Source organism: Neophocaena asiaeorientalis, unplaced genomic scaffold (genome assembly GCF_003031525.2).
Source record: "Neophocaena asiaeorientalis asiaeorientalis breed wild unplaced genomic scaffold, Neophocaena_asiaeorientalis_V1.1 scaffold29, whole genome shotgun sequence".
NCBI classification, from domain to species: domain Eukaryota; kingdom Metazoa; phylum Chordata; class Mammalia; order Artiodactyla; family Phocoenidae; genus Neophocaena; species Neophocaena asiaeorientalis.
Window position 1 is genome coordinate 4,265,488 of NW_020174423.1, and position 20,539 is coordinate 4,286,026.

Genomic DNA, 20,539 nt, shown 5'->3' on the forward strand with positions numbered 1-20,539 from the left:
GTCAGTAATTAAAGGTGCATTTTTCCTTTTATCCTTATTAAAATTGGACTTTTTAAGACTGAGCTGAAATTTCATACTGAAAAATAAAATGTAAAGATTTACTAGCATAACTACATTATATTAATGTATATTACTGGAACCAAAGCTCAAATTCTGATCCCCAAGTTTCCACTAGCGACCACAGTCTCCTGGCTTCTCAGTAGATGCAAAGTAAGACTATCCAATCGTCATGAAGTCCCCTCAGTCACAGTTCTCTGCCTCTGCTTCTGTGTCCACCCTAGTAGTGAGTCTGCTCAGAAAGAGGTGTTTGGCTCAAGGGAAGATCTAGCCAGAAGTCTTGTTGCATCTGAGACAGGTGGCAGCTTGGTTCGGCTCAGTGCTGAAAAGTTCCGGGAACATTTGGGAGCACGCTCACTTTACAAGGCGGTATTACAGTTTTAATTTTGATGCCATGTTCTCTGTTATATTAGTTGATAACAAAAACAATTTTTAAAAGTTTGACTTGGCGGGCTTCCCTGGTGGCGCAGTGGTTGAGAGTCCGCCTGCCGATGCAGGGGACACGGGTTCGTGCCCTGGTCCGGGAGGATCCCACATGCCGCGGAGCGGCTGGGCCCGTGAGCCATGGCCGCTGAGCCTGTGCGTCCGGAGCCTGTGCTCCACAACGGGAGAGGCCACAACAGTGAGAGGCCCGCGTACCGCAAAAAGAAAAAAAAAAAATTTGACTTGGTGTCATTCTCATTTTTTTAAAAAAGACTTCGTGGAAAATTCATTTACTGTAGGCATCTAAGTGTGAAATTTTTAGTTTGCAGTAAACTTTTACTCTAAGCTATTTTGTTTGTAAATGACACTGGCATATTACTTTCTCATCTTTATTTTCAGTGATTTATACATATTAGTTGTCCAATCTAAGATGATGACATAACTCACAAACACTACTGTCTCCTCTCCCCACACCAGAAAGTTGAAAGTTTGAAACATTTACGTTTACATTTGAAAGTTGATGCCTCCTTCCTAAGATAAATTTAAGCTAATAATTAGCCAATTTTGGGACTTCCCTGGTGGCGCAGTGGTTAAGAAGCCACCTGCCCAGGCAGGGGACATGGGTTTGAGCCCTGGTCCGGGAAGATCCCACATGCCACGGAGCAGCTAAGTCCATGCGCGACAACTACTGAGCCTGCACTCTAGAGCCCGTGAGCCACAACTACCGAGGCCAAGTGCCGCAGCTCCTGAAGCCCACTTGCCTAGACCCCATGCTCTGCAACAAGAGAAGCCACTGCAATGAGAAGCCCGCGCACCGCAACGAAGAGTAGCCCCCGCTTGCTGCAACTAGAGAAAGCCCGCAGCAACGAAGCAGCAACGAAGACCCAACGCAGCCATAAATAAATAAATAAACATTTAAAAGATAATAATGATTAGCCAATTTTATTTTCACTTAGTCTCATTTTATATTTTCTTTTACTTTAAATTAATAGCACTTATGAACATATTTTAAAACAACTATTAATGAAAGGATAAGGGCAAAAGCTGTCAGCTTCTGTTTTATTCACTTGGTGGTTTTGCTTTTAAGTTTGCACAAGACTGATTGTTATTAAAGTAGGCAGGGGCTTTATTTTTTAACATTTTCATAGGAGCCTTCCTATCCTTTTTTTCCCCCCTATCCTTTTAAATTCCTGAATTTCTTCATGGGTTTTTAATTGAATTTGTACCTTTGTTTGGGAAATTAAAAATACTGTTTCAGTCACAAATCATGCCATTCTAAAATTGATGATTATGTTAAAATGTTTCCTTTTTGGTAAATTTTATTTTCTAAATCTCATGTGGCAACTAAGGATGAAGCACTATGATCAAAATTTATTGTTGCTCTTTAAGTTTTTAAAAAACTTTTTACCATATTTTGAATTCATGTTGTTTCATAAGTAGCTATCAGGCCATGATTCTTATTCTATGGTGTCTTAAAAGAACTATGGATTTAGATGCCTCAAAACTAAAGTATTAGGAATCCTGTTCATTTGTAGGTGTTGCTTCATTGTTTTAAAAAATCATGTAATACAGTCTGAGTTTCATGGTTTGTGGTTTTCGGCTGACCTCTATTTTATTTTAAAACCCTTCCTATAGGTGGGCAAAGTAAATTTTGCATCTTTATGGTATGAAGATAGACATAATTTAAATTGGCAGGATAAGTATTGTGGTATCACTGCAGCAGAAAATTGTATAAATGGTTGTATGCACTCAGGGATATTTGTAAGAATTATGTCCTCCCAGAGCACTTCATTCCATGCATGCTTGCCAAAGGAGTAAACTATGGTATTTATTATTATTTTGAAGAATTTTTTGACAGAAGCCATTTTTCTAAGAGAAGAATGAGTTGAGATCAAAATTAAATATATTACCGGACACACAGAATAAACACGTAATGGAGCATGGGCCTATCCTATAGTGAAATAAATGAAATCTGCTGGGTAATATCTCTGGTTTTCCCAGATACTCTTTTTGCTTTTCTTCAGTTGCAAGTGCGCCTACTTGATCCCACACACACTTTTTTTCTTTTTTTAGAGTTAACGGATATGTACCACAACGTTGAAAGGGACTTTTCCTACTGCCACACACAAGCGCTGTTGTCCACAACTGAAAACAGCAGGCGCTAAGTATCCCATATTCTAAAGAGGGCCACCAGCGATTGAGACCAGGCACCTCCCTGCAGGGTTTGCTAAGAGCCCCACCATTTTTCATGCATTCAGTATATATTTATTAGGCACCTTCTATGTTCCAGGCAGTGTTCTAGGCACTGGGGATGCAGCTGTTTGCAGAAGTTCCTATCCTACTGTAATTCACAATCTGGCGGTCTAGTGGAAGGGGAAGAAGGTAGCTCTCTTCTTGCTTAGATTAAAGGTGGAGGTGGGGGCACTTCCAGAGAGCCATTCGTAGTAATCGGTGTCCCTACAGGAAAACAGACTGGCCTCTGGTGTCCCAGCCAGTTGCTTGCTAAGCTGGTTGAACCTGCAGACCCACTGATGTGCCTGCCACAAGAGCCGAGTTCAGTGAGCAAGTTCCTGGGAGTCTGGAGGGTCTATTAACATAGGTGTCTGCATCTCTCCCAAAGACTTCTGTTGGCGGAGCCAAGGCCTGCAGAATTACTAGGTACCACGGTGTAGTGTTCTAGGAAAGAAGAGACTAGGAGACCTCTCCCCTTCCTTAGGTCCTGGTGGCCCCTGGAGAGTGTAGAAAAGAACCTCTACAATCTCTGTGGCTCTAAAAAAGGTGATCAGAAGTCAGAATGCTACTGAGGGGGTTTCCAGGCCAGAGGAGACAATACCCCACCCAGGGAGCTGCCCCTCCTCAAGAGGGGTGAGCACCAGGGTAACACCGACCACCACATCAGAAATCCATACACACCCCTCTGCCCTCCAACACCAGGAATCAAGCCAGAGCAGGACCAGGGAAACGTCTCCCCAGCTGACAAGCAACCATTTATGTCAGAAGATCCTTCCTTCTTTCCCAGCTCCTAACACCAGAGAAGAAGTAGACCTTGAGGTTGAAAAGGGCAGGGGGGGAGAAAGTTCTGGGTGCAGATAACATCCCTTCCCACCAGTCTCTTGGTCTTTCTGTGCAAGCCCGTACTGAGGGGAGGGATGAGATTTATATTTAATATGAGATTGAAGTTTGTAATTGGTCTGGACTTTCAATAATGAAAAGTGACCTGGGGACTTCCCTGGTGGCGCAGTGGTTAAGAATCCGCCCGCCAGTGCAGGGGACACGGGTTCAAGCCCTGGTCCGGGAAGATCCCACATGCCATGGAGCAACTAAGCCCATGTGTCACAACTACTGAGCTTGCGCTCTAGAGCCTTCAAGCCACAACTACTGAGCCCTTGTGCCACAAATACTGAGCCTGCAAAGCCACAGCTACTGAAGCCCACGTGCCTAGAGCCCGTGCTCCGCAACAAGAGAAGCCACCGCAATGAGCAGCCTGCGCACCACAGCGAAGAGTAGCCCCCACTCGCCGCAACTGGAGAAAGCCTGTGCGCAGCAACGAAGACCCAACACAGCCAAAAATAAATAAATAAAATAAATTTTAAAATAAATAAATAAACTAAGAGCAATTCAGTAAAAAAAAAAATTATTCAAAGTGTTAATCAGAATCACCGAGATAAGGAATCAAAGCTAATAGAGCTTTTCCATCTGCCCCTTAACTGATCTGGAAAAATTTAATTAGTAGTTGGTTTCGTGTTACTCAGATTTTGTTGCTCTGGGCCTAGAATTTTTTAGCTGCTTACAGTATAGCAGAGCTATGCATGAATTAAGTTTTTCCTGATATTTTTAGCAGGGAAAACTACTTACTAGAAACGGAAAAACATAAAAGGAATGGGTGTTCAATTGCCGTTGAGGAATGCAACTGAAATTTCATCGTTCTTTTTTTTATACGGGTGGCTCAGATTTCTGTAGGACAAGATAACTATAGTAATGCCCATCAGCTTGTAGCTCATTGCTGGATCCGATCCAAGCAAAATAACACATCAAACCAACTATGGGACAGTCTGAATGGACACAGGCAGTCTTGCTTTTGTGTCAAGTGGACATCATGTTAGTTTTGTCACTGCATATCTCTTTTTATTGATAAACTTATGGCATCTGTCCCAAAGGGCTATGCAGAAATGTGTTTATATTTCTAGAGAGCTGATTAAATACAAAAATGCTTAATAAACATACACATACTTATTTCATAAGGCTAATTATAGCTAAAATACATTAATATATTTTAAGTTAAAATACTCCACGAGGTACAATCTGGGAGGAAAGGTGGGATTTTTTAATGTTTCCCTATTTTTAATCTATAAACAGTCTGTTAAAAAAAACTGTTTTATTTGATAATTGGCCTTTGAAGTGCTTTTGTAGTTCTTGGGAGACCTAAGAAATTGTTCTCACTAGGCTCCAATCCAAACTTATGTGGGTGGATTTGATGTTGTCTTTGAGTGCCTGCGTAAGCACAGCCAGCTATCGGACCTAGGGTGGCTCACTTGGTCTCTGAGTGTCCCCACCTATCAAATGGAGTTGGTAATATCTACCGCATAAAGTGCTTGTTAGGATTAAATGCCTTAATGCACAGGACCTAGGATAGTGTCTGACCCCTTGTAAATGATCAATAATTGGCACTTTTCCCTTCTCCTCCATTGATAGCCACAAGAAATGATGTTCTCCCTTTTCTTTGGGAATGAAAAAATCTAAATGTCTTAAATTTACCATAGATGCTCTGAGGTTAAACAGACGTCTAATGCAGTTTCCAGTTACAATCCCAGAATATTTGTGGTCGTTCAGTCATTCGGCCATAGACAGGGGGCACTCAGCTCAGAACAGAGTTACATGTACAATCTTCCATCCAGATAGGTAAATAGTGTCCATTTGAGGAAGAAGGCTCTGCCAGTAGATTTAATGTTAACGTAGATTTTAAGAACGTGTACGGTGAGGAATTCAGCCTTCCTTCTATAATGTGTCAAGAGTCTGAAATTATCACTCTCTTCATTAGTTTTAAATGTATATGTAGGTTTTCTTTAAGAAAGCTTCAAAGTTCATTGACTTGAGAACTCTTTTATTGTATTCTTCTCAGTGCCAGAAATTAAATCAGGAAATTCCATAATATATTGATGTTTTAATTTTTTTTTTAACTTTAAGTGCTACCTATTATCCCTGTTGCTTAGCAGAAGGCCCCTTACCTGTTCATAGATATCTAAACTAATCAGTGGACTTCACTGGACTTTTGCGTCTCCCGTCTCATTGTCAGTAAAATGACTGTGGCAGCCTCCATGAATAGTGTTCTGTAAAACCAAACCAGATTCTGTTCAACACAGTAAAAATTTGAGCTAAAGTGGAGTATTAGGGGGGAAAGGCGTATGTCGCTCCAGGCCACAAACAACTCAAAACAGTTTGAGGCATGCACTGGTAAATCTTACAAAATGCTATAGGCAATTCAGCATCAAAATTGCCATAGAAAATTATTGTTGTTAGCCATTCTGTTGATAGTTCGTATTGTTAGAATTGCTAGCAGATGGGAAAATGGATGAGTCAGGATACAGTATTAGCAATCCATATTTTTTTAATCACTGGCCACTAATAGGGTCTGTAGCATCTGTGAGATTTATTTAAACAGTTGCTAGGAAGAGTTTGTTTTCCCAGTAAACACAGCAAACCTTATACAAGGGTTTTTTGATTGACTCTTTGACTAAATGTGTTAACATTAACATGTAAGACCATTTGCTTCATTGTGATGGTTATCTCATTTGACAGACTGATTATACCAGCAACTCGTAGACCCATTAAGTCTTGAAATGTTATCACATTTAAGCATTTTAAAACTTCATGATCCTTTCTCCTCTATTTTTTGAAATTAAGACTTTTTAAAAAGCCCTCATGTAATTAGGACTATTTTTGACAAAACAAAATAATGTAGAAATCTGAATGTTCTCCCCCTATAGCTTTTTAAGATGAAATTGTTTTGGAAAATAATTCCTTCTGACTTAATTTTACTGTCAGCTCTTCCTCATGTAGTCATAAGAATGTTTGCTCTTCTTGGCCATTTGAAATGACAGATAATCAGGAGGCAAGACATATTAATAAAAGCAGAGAATAAAATCAATTTCCATAAAAGGGTTTAAACGGAGATTGCGTATACTGAATCATATGGGCCTGAGAGAAACACATTTTGAGATCTGGGATTATTAAAAGTCATTGCACATGACTAAGTCATTTGTTTAGCAGAAACATGAACGATAAAGGTGGGTTGAGTTAAGCCTCACAGAATCTCACTGCAAAAGAGAACCTTAGAGATGATCTAGTCTAACTTCCTTATTTTAGGTGAGGAAATGAGAGCTAGCGTGCTCAAAGTTACACTCCTGGTTAATGGCAGAGACATGACCCGACCCTTATTAGGTCAATGCTGTTTTTCATTATACCAAGTCTGATATTCTTAATCTAGCACGGCCAGAGAGTTCAACAAGTTAAGTCACCACAGATTTGGAGGTGTGTTGCTAATAATAATTAGCAGCTTTTCAATACTTCTCATAGAGTCCAGAAATAATTCTAATTATTAAAAGTTTGAATTGTCAGAATTATCTATGGGTTGATTTAATCTTGTTTTCTCTCTTAACTTCTCACATTACAGAGTTACTTATGCTGCTGTTTTATGTAAGAGCTAGTAAGTGAGTTTTTAATCTGAATACCTATCTTGGGTTTTCTTTTTTAAGGGATACTGAAAAATATAATATTTTTGGATCTTGATCTGTAATCGTCTTACCTCCTGGCTTAAAATGTGATAATCTAGGACTGTTACTAACAAAATGAGCTGCTTATTCAAAGCTGTCACTCATACACCAAACTGTACTAATTTTCAAACAAAATGTTGACTCCCATTAAAAAGTAGTTTTGACTTTTTCATTTAACTTATAAACAAGTATCCATCCACTCATCTATCTAATTATTATTCTTTAAAATTTTGGGGTTTTTCTTAGATTCTTTAACTTATTTTAAACTTTTTATAAAAGCTGGGAGATCCTAGTTTACTGGCCTGAAGCTTAAAGAAGATAGCCTTTCTATCTTTTGCTGAACTTCTGCAGTTTATTTCATTTTAAAAGACTGCTGTAGTGCTTCCCTGGTGGCGCAGTGGTTGAGGGTCCTTCTGCCGATGAGGGGGACGCGGGTTCGTGCCCCGGTCCGGGAGGATCCCACATGCCGCGGAGCGGCTGGGCCCGTGGGCCATGGCCGCTGAGCCTGTGCGTCCGGAGCCCGTGCTCCGCAACGGGAGAGGCCGTGGCAGTGGGGGGCCCGCGTACCACAAAAAAAAAAAAAGACTGCTGTATAGAAATGTCAAATGCAGTATTTTCTATTCACTGTGGACTTCATAGCTGAACACCTAAAAACCATTTTCCCTTTCAGTTCAGGTTGAAGACCGAAGAAGTTTCTCAGCAGCACACCCCCAAATCTGTGGTGACTTAACTTGTTGAACTCTCTGGCCGTGCTAGATTAAGAATATCAGACTTGGTATAATGAAAAACAGCATTGACCTAATAAGGGTCGGGTCATGTCTCTGCCATTAACCAGGAGTGTAACTTTGAGCACGCTAGCTCTCATTTCCTCACCTAAAATAAGGAAGTTAGACTAGATCATCTCTAAGGTTCTCTTTTGCAGTGAGATTCTGTGAGGCTTAACTCAACCCACCTTTATCGTTCATGTTTCTGCTAAACAAATGACTTAGTCATGTGCAATGACTTTTAATAATCCCAGATCTCAAAATGTGTTTCTCTCAGGCCCATATGATTCAGTATACGCAATCTCCGTTTAAACCCTTTTATGGAAATTGATTTTATTCTCTGCTTTTATTAATATGTCTTGCCCCCTGATATCTGTCATTTCAAATGGCCAAGAAGAGCAAACTATGAGTGAGTAGAAAAAAAAGTTTCTCAAGTTGTGAAGCAATATTGTTCTAAAACTCATCACTTTTTCTGTGACTCTGCTTTTGAAGCAGCTGTGGGCTCTGTCTCTGCATTCGAGTTTTTCCTCTTACTGCATGGCAGCTTATTTGGTCACTTAGCCAAGTCATGTGTCCTCAATGTTTGTAAAGGTTGTCAAACTATAATATTCTTTAACTGTGTTAAGGCCTGAAGATTTAAGAATCATTGTTAGTTGTGCAAGTTATATTGTCATTAAGTTCAAAACTAAATTTGTTAAATAGAATTAGCCTATAACATATAAAAGTCATTTCCAGATGAGTGATTCATTCTTGTACATTTTTCATATACAGTAAAAACCACAATGTATGCATGTTCTAAAATTCTTTTATTTATTTGACTTGACTTACCAAATTCTAAACTCTGACAAATGTAGAACAGAGACTTGATACTCCAACACTAGTTTACTCTGCATTTATTTTGGAATTAGTCAACTGGAATATAGTTATGGTAATACAGCTACTTTGTATTCCATGTAGAAAGATGGTTCATAAGTAACATTTCTTTCCTGTATATAAAAAAATGTAAATTCAAGTTGATTTACCACAAGCTCTATTAATCCATAAACGTAATTCTGAAGGGATTTCCATCTTCCTCTTTATATTTTCAAGAAACTTGATTTTAGGTGAAGGAAATTTTCATCACAGTAATATTGATATTAGTTCAGGAAGCTCAACTTTTTCTTCTGATATTATCCTTATTAGCCCTCAGAATTGTTTTAATTTGATTATTATTTTAAAAGGGTGATAGTGGATTGTATGGTACTGTAGGGTCATTTTTATCATTATGAGTCTGTATAAATTGTTATCTGGTTTGCACATCATTTTACCGCCAAGGCATTGAGCATACTGTTTTCCAAGAGATTGCAAAAGCTGCTTCTGCCACGTTTCCCACCCCAAACCATTTTTATGCCTGTGGGAGCCTTGATAGCTACAGAAACACAGAGTGCTAAATATGTTATTAGGGCTTAACTAGAAGTCAAAACTCAACTGGACGTTCATATCTATAAATCATACCCATTTTTATAAGAAGTGAAAATTTTTACCAGTTAACCTCACTTTTTTTTCGTCTAGATGACACCATAATCTAGAGTTATTTAGGACTATATGGATATTTCTGTTCTGTTAACAAAATAAGAAAGCCTCTGACCACAGATGTTAAGGTTTGGGGATTATTTTCTTTTGGATATCATAGGCAGATTGTAAGATCAGGGAGAAAATCTTCTTTTCCTGGATAATCTTATCCTCATCAAGAGCTTCAGTTATAAACTAAATGCTGATGATTCCCTAAGTCTGTGTCTTCAGCTTGAATCTTTCTGCTGAGGTCCAGAACCCCAAATTATAATCCATATCTGATATCTCCACCTTGATGCCATTAACTCCCCTACCTTATTAATGGTATCAGTCTCTACCCCATGACCCCAGCTTGAAGCCGGAATCATCCTTAACCCTTCCTTCTTTCTGGCCCTTCATAATCAGTCAGTGAACAAAGAAAGCCCTATCAATTTTATTGATATTTTCAAGACTCTCCAATCCCTCTCTTCTTCTCAGTCTCCACTTCCATTTTCCTAGTTCAAGAGTCATCCTCTCTGTAGACTGTTGAACCTGCTAACAGGTCTTCCTGCCTCCATTTTTCCCCCATGGCAATGCATTTTCTCTACCTGCTATTGGAGATATTTTTGTAAAGCTCATTCATGTATGATCATGTTTTGAGCACCAATTATGCTCGAAATTATCAAGCATTTCTTTCTTGTCTACAGAAGGTTTGTAGCAACACACTTAAGGCTCTTAAGTCATCTGGCCTCTCCTCTCTTTCCTCTCCTAATCCCCTCCCCCATGGATCCTTCCTACATCCCAGCAGTCAGCTGACATCTCGAAACATCGATGCCATGCATTTGTGTGCCTTATACGTCTCTGCTCATGCTGTTACCCTTCTCACCTGTCCCGTTTGCCGACTTCTCAGCTTTCTCCTCCACTAGTGAGTTAGCTGTGCATGGACCTGTCTTGCCAGCTAGATTGCAAGCTCTTTGTGGGGTAGTGTTCTATTCATCTCTGCATCTACAGTGCTTGGTCCGTAGAAAATATCAATAAATGTTTTAATAAATGAATCCTCTGAACTTCTCGGATGGCCCACCAGAAAACATAACTATGTATGTATCTCATGTAGAAGTCAGATTTCCTGTAACCTCGACCTTATACAGCCACAAATATGAAGTTAAATTTTAAACACACACACACGCGCGCACGCACACACACACACACAAAACAGGTATAACAAGCTTCAGCACTAAAGCCATGCTCTATCTTTCCTAAAACAGCCTCAAGCTTTCACTCAGAAGCTGTTTATTCTTATTTAGTATAATGCCTTATAGGATTGTTGAATTGCCCTTCTGGTTTGCAATAAGTGAACAGACTTGGAGTAGAGAGAGAAGAATATCCACTCAATGGCAAAGAAAGGAGCTCATATCTTTACCTCAAATGAAGATAAAAAGCCAAAAAGAAGAGAGGAAATTAATGCATGGTATAGATTAGTCATAGATCTTAATAATGATGATTCATCATAAGGAAAGGTTGTTTTAGGTCCTCTATCCTCTGCTTTAGAAGGCAGCATAATCTGTAAAATACTTTATAAAGAGTTTCTGTTAAAAATGGTTGAAACAGTTTTATCACTTAAAGAACTAAGATTTAGATACTTCATGAATTTACTTACATGGAACACCTAATTCCCTAACAATACCAGCTCATGGTTCTCTAGTATCACAGACCTGTTTTTCACAAATTCTACATATTGATAATATAAAAGTCTATTAGAGAAGAAAATTTTTTTCTTCTAAGTAGCTTCTTTCTCTGAATTTGGTCCATTCCTTTAGTATAATATTTATAAACTATTGGCAATTTGCCCCAGTAAGATAGTATAAGATATTTAGTACAAAAATTGTTTGCTTTGTATGATGTTATGTCTCCTAATTATCGTGTAACCCATTCCTTTGAGTCATTTATTCTGTATTCCTTTTTATCTACCCACCTTTGTGTCTTCATATTTAGCAGTATAGTTTAATAGTTTCTAGGTATGTGTACAAGTTCTAAAGTTTAAATATTTTTGGAATACCTGGGGTAGACATGAAACCCATGCATAAAAAATCAATTATAAAATAGTCCATGCGTCTAGAATCAAATACTAAATGGTGGTCTTTAAATTTTGAATGTTATATAGAAATTTAGAGATAAGAAAGATAACATAGGCTAAAATAGAGACAAAGTGGAATTGGATCTTATGTAGACAGCACTCAGCCTTGTCTTTCTCGGGGAAACGTGGCTGTGTGTGATCTCTATTGGCCCTTCATCTCACTATCACAGAAAGTTTCAAGATTCCCTGTTAGCTTATTCTTTATCCCCACAGTGATTTGAACAGTAGTGATCAAATAACAGATTAATACTTACATTAAAAATTAATTACAGGACTTCCCTGGTGGCTCAGTGGTTAAGAATCCACCTGCCAATGCAGGGGACACAGGTTCAAGCCCTGGTCCAGGAAGATCCCACATGCCACGGAGCAACTAAGCCCGTGTGCCACAACTACTGAGCCTGCGCTGTAGAGCCTACGAGCCACAACTACTGAGTCCAAGTGCCACAACTACTGAAGCCCCTGCACCTAGAGCCCGTGCTCTGCAACAAGAGAAGCCACCGCAATGAGAAGCCCGCACACCACAACGAAGAGTAGCCCCCGCTTGCTGCAAACTATGGAAAGCCCGTGTGCAGCAATGAAGACCCAACACACCCAAAAATAAATGAATAAATAAATTTATTTTAAAAAACAATTACAGCAGAAACTAACACACCATTGTAAAGCAATTATACTCCAATAAAGATGTTAAAAAAAATTAATGGGGGCTTCCCTGGTGGCACAGTGGTTGAGAGTCCCCCTGCTGATGCAGGGGACACGCGTTCGTGCCCCGGTCCAGGAAGATCCCACATGCCACGGAGTGGCTGGGCCCGTGAGCCATGGCTGCTGAGCCTGTGCGTCCGGAGCCTCTGCTCCGCAACGGGAGAGGCCACAACAGTGAGAGTCCCGCGTACCGCAAACAAACAAACAAACAACAAAAAAAAAATTAATGAAGTATGTAATAATATAATACTATGCTTTCTATATACATGTATATAATAATATATAATATAATAAGCTAGGGTTTTCTTTTTTTTTAATGGTGTTTGACTAAAAAATAACAGGACATTATTTTAGATATATACCAGAACTTCTTCTACAGCAAAGCAAATGGTAGTCACCTTCAGAGTTTTCATCCTGGGAGCCAGTGCATTCTCTCCCGTAACGCTGTCATTCTTATATTCTTGGAACTCCTCTTTTGCATTTCTTCAGTCTCCGACTCATTCTTTTCAGTATCCTCAGTGGTGACAAACCTTTTTCAGTTGAGAATGGATTTGATTTTGGGAACCAAGGGTCACTTAGGGCCAGGTATGATGAGTAAGGTGGAGGATCAAGCTGAAAAATGCTATTTTTGGTTAAGATTGACATGTGACTGTAAAGTAATGAGAGTGTTTTCTGGCTTGGCTTACAAAGTAACCAAAGACAGTTCTCTTCTGAAAACAAAATACAAGCTGCAAGTTTTATCATATTAAAACCGAGTCTGGATTACTCTCATGTAATTTCCTGCTCCATAGTTGATCATGGCTCCCTGAAGTCCAAACCTGGCTTTGGCTGGCTTCCAGGACCCCACCAGCTCCTAGTTTTCTGTCTCGTTTTCGGTCCTTATTAGTTCTTCCTCCTCAGCACAGCAGGGCCTCCTCCCAGGGCCCTGCTCACTTCCCCTAGGTATCCCCTTCTCCAAGGACCAGTGCAGTCCCTGCTCCCTAAAGGGAATCATGTCTCCATTAAATTTATAGCAAGGCTCCTCTCTTTTTTGTTGGGAATCTGCTTTTAAAAAAAAACAAAAAACAATGGATGCTTTTCCCAGGAAAATGTATACATGAACATGCAGAATTTTTCACATGAGAAGCTTGGTCCCAGATTTGAGTTAAGAACCTGTCACTATAATCTGTACCACATACAATAGGGCTTAATTGTATAGGGTCTGGCATAAGTCCCTAAATATTTATAGTTGCTAATCTTACCCTTCAAGCTAATTTGTAAGTTTCTAAGGCAAGGAAATAGTTTAGTACTTCTATGCTTCCCTTACAATACTTACCAAGATGCTGAGTAAGAGCAAATAGTAGATCATTTTGCTTTAACAGACTTTTTAAAAATCACCTGTCTGCCACCATTGCCTTAATAGTTTCTGAAGGAGACAGAGTGTTTGATTTTTTTAAATGTTAATAAGATAAAAAGCCAAAGTGTTAGGTTATATATTTCAGGGCATCCTATAGGCCCTGAGGCAATATCCCTAAAATGTTTCTCAGGAGATAATCCATATCTTGCTGTTTTGACATGTAAATAAATACAGTAAAGCTCAGCATGCCACAGATCCTGTTATGTAGAACAGATTTTATCCCCCATTCACACAGGACATGAGGCCTCTCTTCTGTTGTTACACAGAAAGCCAGTAAAGGATGTGCCAGTGGTGCCCCCAGAAGCTAGCATAATCAAACTAAATCATTATAGTCAAACTGTATCATTTAGTCAAATCATATCATTACTGTCAAACTATAACATATACAGTGAACATGTGACAGGTATTTCATTTTCAAATTGGCCAAGCCCATGTCAGAACTTACACAGCACTGTTTGTATCAGGCTTGGGATATTTTGAATCAGAAATTAAAAACCCTGTCTTACCAAAATGCTTGGGGTAAAAGTATTCTAGATAATTTAATTTTCTGGTTAACCAAGTGCTTAAAATTTAAGCGTTTGGTAAAATGCAGACTAGAATGGTTAATTTAACCTGTATTCAATCTTGTCACATTCTTGAGTGATCTCTGCAAGTGTTTATGATTATCGTAGCTCTCCATAGATGGCAAGAGTGTGAGAGAGTAGAGTGAATATATCCGGAACATATCCTGAAAGTCTGTTTGTTGACGGTGGTGGATTTGTCTTTCTGCCTTTTTTAAAACAGATACATTTTATTAGCTTATTTTTCTCATTTGTTTTTTCCTAAAAGCAGAGTTTTTTATTGTTTTGTTGCAGATTACTTGAGGTTCTTGCAAGATGTGGCTTCTTGGTTCTTGAGGGAAGGAATTCCTGTTTTAATTGTTGAGCCATATTTCAAAGATGACGTAAAGAGTTGAAATATTCATGCTAAAACTCATTAGACTTTAACCTATTGTAGATAATTTTACTATTTTAATATCTTCTTTTTATTTTCTATATCCAGTTAAAAAATCTAAGTTTAGAAGAACTACAGATGCGGTTAAAAGCGCTGGACCCCATGATGGAACGAGAAATAGAAGAGCTTCGTCAAAGATACACTGCGAAAAGACAACCCATTCTGGATGCAATGGATGCGAAGAAAAGAAGGCAGCAAAACTTTTGAGTCTCACTTCTTTTCTGTTTGTTTCTATGACTATTCTGGAGACCAAGAAACCACTAAGAATTGAAGGAATATTATGATTTTTTTCTTTTTAATCTCTAAGATTTGTGCTCTGTGACCAGGCAACAGTCAAAAACTGATGATGGTACCAACCCAGGTAAATCCCCAAAAGACAGAACTTAATACTGTTTCCACTGTGTTTTCATTCTTAAATGATGGAAACAGCAGAAATGCATTCTTCTCTGCATCTGTCAGCTGCATACTGGCACTAAAACTGTGTTGTAAAATGAAGGCTGTGTTTAGAAACCTTGAAAATCCAAAGCTATTGTTTAATTGTACAGCACCGAAGGGCTTTATGTTACAATATTCTTTATTCTCTTTTAGTAGCCTATTTATTGTATCCCTTTAGGTAAATTTATTTATTTATGCTATTTCACTTTGTTTTGTTTTTTAAGGACAAGATCAGGATAGCTTTCGTGAAGGTAGGGACATATTAATAGATGATAATGTACAACCAAATTATACCGTAAGCAGGGAGCTATGGGGTTACTTACATTCCTTGATTTCCAGGATAGTTTCCAATAGAAGCAAAGCAATAATAGCAATAGTACACAAATGGGCCAGACATTTTTTATACTGAAGCAATAATTCCATTTTTACCTTCTGAAATTTTAATTTTTTTATTTTTGATGTTTGGTACAAATAGGACTATATATATTTAGGTCATAGAGAGCTATAATGTTTAAAACCAAAGAAATCAGTGGAACCCTTGCACAAAAAAGTATGGTAAATATTTTTAAAGAAATAAATCCTTAAGACAAATGTAATTGTTAATATTATTTCATGTTTCATTTGTAGGTCTGATAGCTAAACTGTATCAGATTGTAATAAGCTCATCAGATTTATTTCTGTGAGTATGTGCTCAACTGTTAGACTCTTTTGTTGATTTCACTTATTTCCTGGGAATAATGCCTGACGATAACAAAATAGCAAAAACATTTGTACTGAACTGTGCAAGCCTTGGGGACTGAAAAAAAAAAGATTAAAACCATTAAAAAGAAACTCATTTCTAAGCTGAATGATCATTTGCATGATTGAACCGGGACCAGTCATTTCCTAAACTACGTATGGCCATCTTGACAGCATTTGTTCTTTTGTGTGTTTAATTACTATGTTTAAATCATAAAGACAAATAAATGTTACTGTGCCACCCAACACATTTCATCTCTATCTTTTTTTAAAACTGATGACCTGGATTCTGTCTTTTCCAGGCAAGGAAGGTATATTAGTCGGGACAGGCTAGATTATGCAGTGATAACAACTCTGAACCTTCAGTGACTTAACATAACCCAGGTTATTTGTCACTCATGTGCCCTGCTCCTGTCCTTCACACCCAGGGACCCTGCTGACAGAGCCTCCACCATCTGCAACGTTGGTGGTCACCACAGCAAGGGAAGGAGCCCTGATGAGTCTCACATTAGCTCCAGCCAGCCAGTGACAGAAGGTGTGTCATCTCTGGAAACTTCTATTCCTTTTTAAAATGGTATTTGTGCCCCAGGTAATGCCTGGAGTAACATTTGTCCTTGCCGTGTTAAGTCCTTACAAATAGTAAATTGTGTAATTGGATACAAATTATAAGATAGTTATAAAATAGTGGTAAATATTGAAGATTTTTTAAGGACTATTAAAAATGAAAACTGAATTTACAGTATATGCTTCAGCTATATCTGTTTGGGAAAATCAGATGAGTCAATCAACTCAAACACCCCATCCTTTTTTTTCCTTTCTTAATTGTTTTTCTTTTCAGTAAACTGCCTAATACCTCGCCTAATTTGATGGAAACAAATGACTGACTTGTTATTAGCCAAGTAAAGCCACCTACATGAAATGACAAGAAATCTATGAAGGTGATTTCTCTCTAGTTTGCTAAACTAGAAATTTTATGCAAATTAATTCAATGGGGCCTGTTAACTACTCTTACTACTAAAGTCTCAACAAGAGTCCTTCTTTTAATAAGTATCCCATGTTCCAATCATATTGTAACTTTTATGTGAATAGACTTTATATACTGTTGTTATATTTGTCTTTTTAAATATATGTATACTAACGTATGTATATGTTTATGTAACTCTCTTAATATGTATGTTTAAGAGAGTTGCAAACAAGGGGCATTGTTTTACTTTAGAGCCTTAGGAAGCTCCAGAACATTTCAGGATAACCTGCCTTAAAATTTTCCTATCTTCTCACTCTCTGCCCACCACCAATCAAAAAAGGGAATTTAAAATTTAGAAGAACCAAAAGCCATTAAAGAAACTTTCAAGTCTAGATCAGCCTTGATTAATCATTATTCTTAGGAAAGAGTTTTCTAGTTATTTTAATGAGTTTAAGAAGAAGCCTCATTATTTTAACCTTGGTTGCTGAGAACATTCCAAAAGTAGGTAAGTGTACTTTCTGCACACACACCACCACCCCTACCCCCCACCCCCGTCCTTTAATAGATACAGTATTGTAAATGTAATGGAAGCTAATGAGTAAGGATTTCATCTTGCTGAAAAGCCAGCATCATTGTATATGTTGGCCTGTGGATGAGAAAACTTTTTCTTTGATTTAATGAACTTAGATGACTCATTTCTACAGACTTAGAATACACTTAGCTTATTTTAGCATAAATAGTTTTATGTTCAAAGTATGAGCTAATTTGGCCAATATAAATTGGACAAGAAAATGTATTTATTTAAATGGTTTTCAAAATAATAACACCTATTACTTGGGACACTTATTATGTGTGTCAGATACTATGCTAAACAACCTTACATGTATTACTTACATGCTTTTGAATTTCTTTCTTCTGCTTATTTATTGAATCACATCCCCAGGGTTTAAAATCACTCTCTACTCACTAAAGAATATGTAGCTTGTCTAGCGGAAATTATATAATATATTAATAAGATGTTTTTAACTTAGTCACAGGAAATCTCTTCAAATTACTGACACATTAGCATTCAATAGGAATGCTATTTTTGTTTCATATCCTGTATTTTAAAGATTAATGATTAAATTCTGAAAGTACTAATTATAAAACATTCTAAATAAAACTTTTTTTTTTTTGCGGTACGCGGGCCTCTCACTGCTGTGGCCTCTCCCGTTGCGGAGCACAGGCTCCGGACGCGCAGCCTCAGCGGCCATGGCTCACGGGCCCAGCCGCTCCGCGGCACGTGGGATCATCCCGGACCGGGACACGAACCCATGTCCCCTGCATTGGCAGGCGGACTCTCAACCACTGCGCCACCAGGGAAGCCCTAAATAAAACTTTTTAAAAAATAATTGGAATTGCATTACATTACTAAATTTATTAAGTACAGGCATTTAATTAGATATTGCATCAAAATGCTATCTTGGAATACTAGATTTTTTTTTTCTTTTTTGTGGCCCCAAAGCCCAGGAATCTGGAGCCTAACGAGAGAGCTACTTGTCTTTGCTGTCTGAGCAGTCTGATAGGATCTATACCCAGGGACGTTTGGATAGTCCCATGCACTGAATAGTGAGTGGCTTATCCTCCAAGGAGTCAATCAGCTTTGCCCTGTTCCACGTCCATACAAAACACCTTCAACCTCAGCCAACCACTTCCCTGCGTCATAAAAAGACCCCAAGAGAGAAAAAAAATGACCAACTCAATTCTTCCACCAATCTTGGAAAAACAGCTCCAAGTCCATTTTCTTCTCACGCCGAACCATAGCATTAGCCAGACTCCCTACCACTATTTTTTTTTCACTTGATTAAGCTCCCTAAATTAAAATTCTGATTTGCTGGGTCACTCTTAAGTTCACAGAAATTTGCCTACCAAGTTAAGAATGAACTCTGCCTCCTTCCATTCAAGACCTGCAACATGGCCCAACCTACACGACCTCATCTTGCCTCACTGATTTCTTTGAGGCCTTTCTTCCACCAAACCAAACTGCTTCCAAACTATTATAATTACTTGATCTCCCTTATTACTGGATTGTAAGGTACCTGAAACCAAGAAACTTAGTGTTTATCCATCTTGTTTCCCCACAGTGCTTCCGAGGACATTAGATGTGCTTGGTAGTAAATAAAATTTCATTGACTGCAATTAGCTCAAATAACAAAATTGTCATCATTCATCATATAGGCTAATTCCTTTCCTTACATCCAGGTAATCATAGTAAAGAGAACAATAATATCAACCCGTTTTTGAGCATCTATTAAGCCATGAACTTGATATATTATCTCAAACCTTCACAAGAAGGTACAGTCTTTTTCTCAGAAAAGACAGGATTGGAGAGATTAAATGAGGTCATAACGCTAGTCAGTGCCAGCATGAGTTTTAAGCTCCCGTCTGTCTCCAAAATCTTTGCTTTTCCCACTAGACCACATTGCCTAATAAACACAGCAGGTCTGGCTTTAGAATTGCTGGACAGGGTTGCTAAGCCTGCCTGCTGATATATCTTGTAAGGACAGGAGCTTGTTAGCTGAGTTGAACCTTTTCTCCATTTCATTGGAAACTACATTTTCCGAAACGGCACCCTTTCTATGTGTAGGGGAAAAAAGCAGGGTGCATATACTTAAGTTTCCAAGATGACTTATACAAAAAGATTTTTTTCCTTCATTGGAATATATCTGGAGTTTGTGCGCCTTAAAAGCTGTTTTGTAAACTAAAACATATCATATTCTCTCCCTTACCAAAGTCTGTCTCTGGTAATGAGTACTTTAGAGAAACATTAATCAGCATAGTGGAAGGTGGAAGGCGTCAGAAGCTAAATTATCTGGGTTCAAGTCCCAGCTCCTCCTTTATACTTATGTTGCCCTGGGCAAGAGTAACCATTCAACCAATCTGTGTTTCAATTTCTTCATCTGTAATAATGCAGCAACTGTGAAAATCAAATGTTCTAGTACATGTAAAATATTTAACAAAGTTCCTAGAATATGGCATGTATATTAGCTTAAAAAATAAACTTTTAACCCTTTCCAGTTTATACATTGTTTTTAAAAGAATAAAGAAAAGGGCTCTGTTCTTCATTGATAAACAAGTTTATTGTAACTTCCAAAGTGCATTAGAGTCTTCTAGTACCCAGATGCGTCTTCCATCAAGGGTCTGGCCTGCTCTCAGGTAGTGATTTGCACTGAGAAAAATCATATTCAATCTTTTAAGTATTTCCTTTCTACCTAGAGCAAAGTAAGTAGGTTAAGCTAAACTCCCCACACCCCCACCCCTTAAGACTATCCTTTCTATTTTAGGGATACTAAGGCCAACATCTATGGCCCCATTTGTGAAGAACCGTCAGGAAAATTTCAAATTTATGCTTCTAAAGTTTTGCTTCAGTAACGTTTTAGCATTCTGGTCCTTAAAAATATGAATCATGTAATTGACTTGGTTTCCCAATTTGCTTTGGTCCCAGGAAGTTCAAAATCAAATTTAGAGTTAATAATTGTATAGGATTCTACGATCTCCATGCTTACATTTCCCTGATCTTATAAAAACTAAAAAGATTTTTTTTTAAGGAAAAGAAAAGAGATACCTGGAGGTATGAGTCCTTCCACTATACTTAGA

General features: G+C 38.3%; 1 protein-coding gene across 1 annotated transcript in view; it reads left to right on the forward strand.

Annotated features, from left to right (window-relative positions):
* STK3 (serine/threonine kinase 3) overlaps nucleotides 1–16,187 on the forward strand; it is a 310,806-nt gene extending 294,619 nt beyond the window's left edge. Inside the window, exon 11 of the mRNA XM_024756626.1 lies at nucleotides 14,815–16,187. Coding sequence (XP_024612394.1) covers nucleotides 14,815–14,973 — 159 coding nt within the window. The 3' untranslated portion in view covers nucleotides 14,974–16,187. The remainder of the gene's footprint in view (nucleotides 1–14,814) is intronic.
* Nucleotides 16,188–20,539: the final 4,352 nt, after the last annotated feature.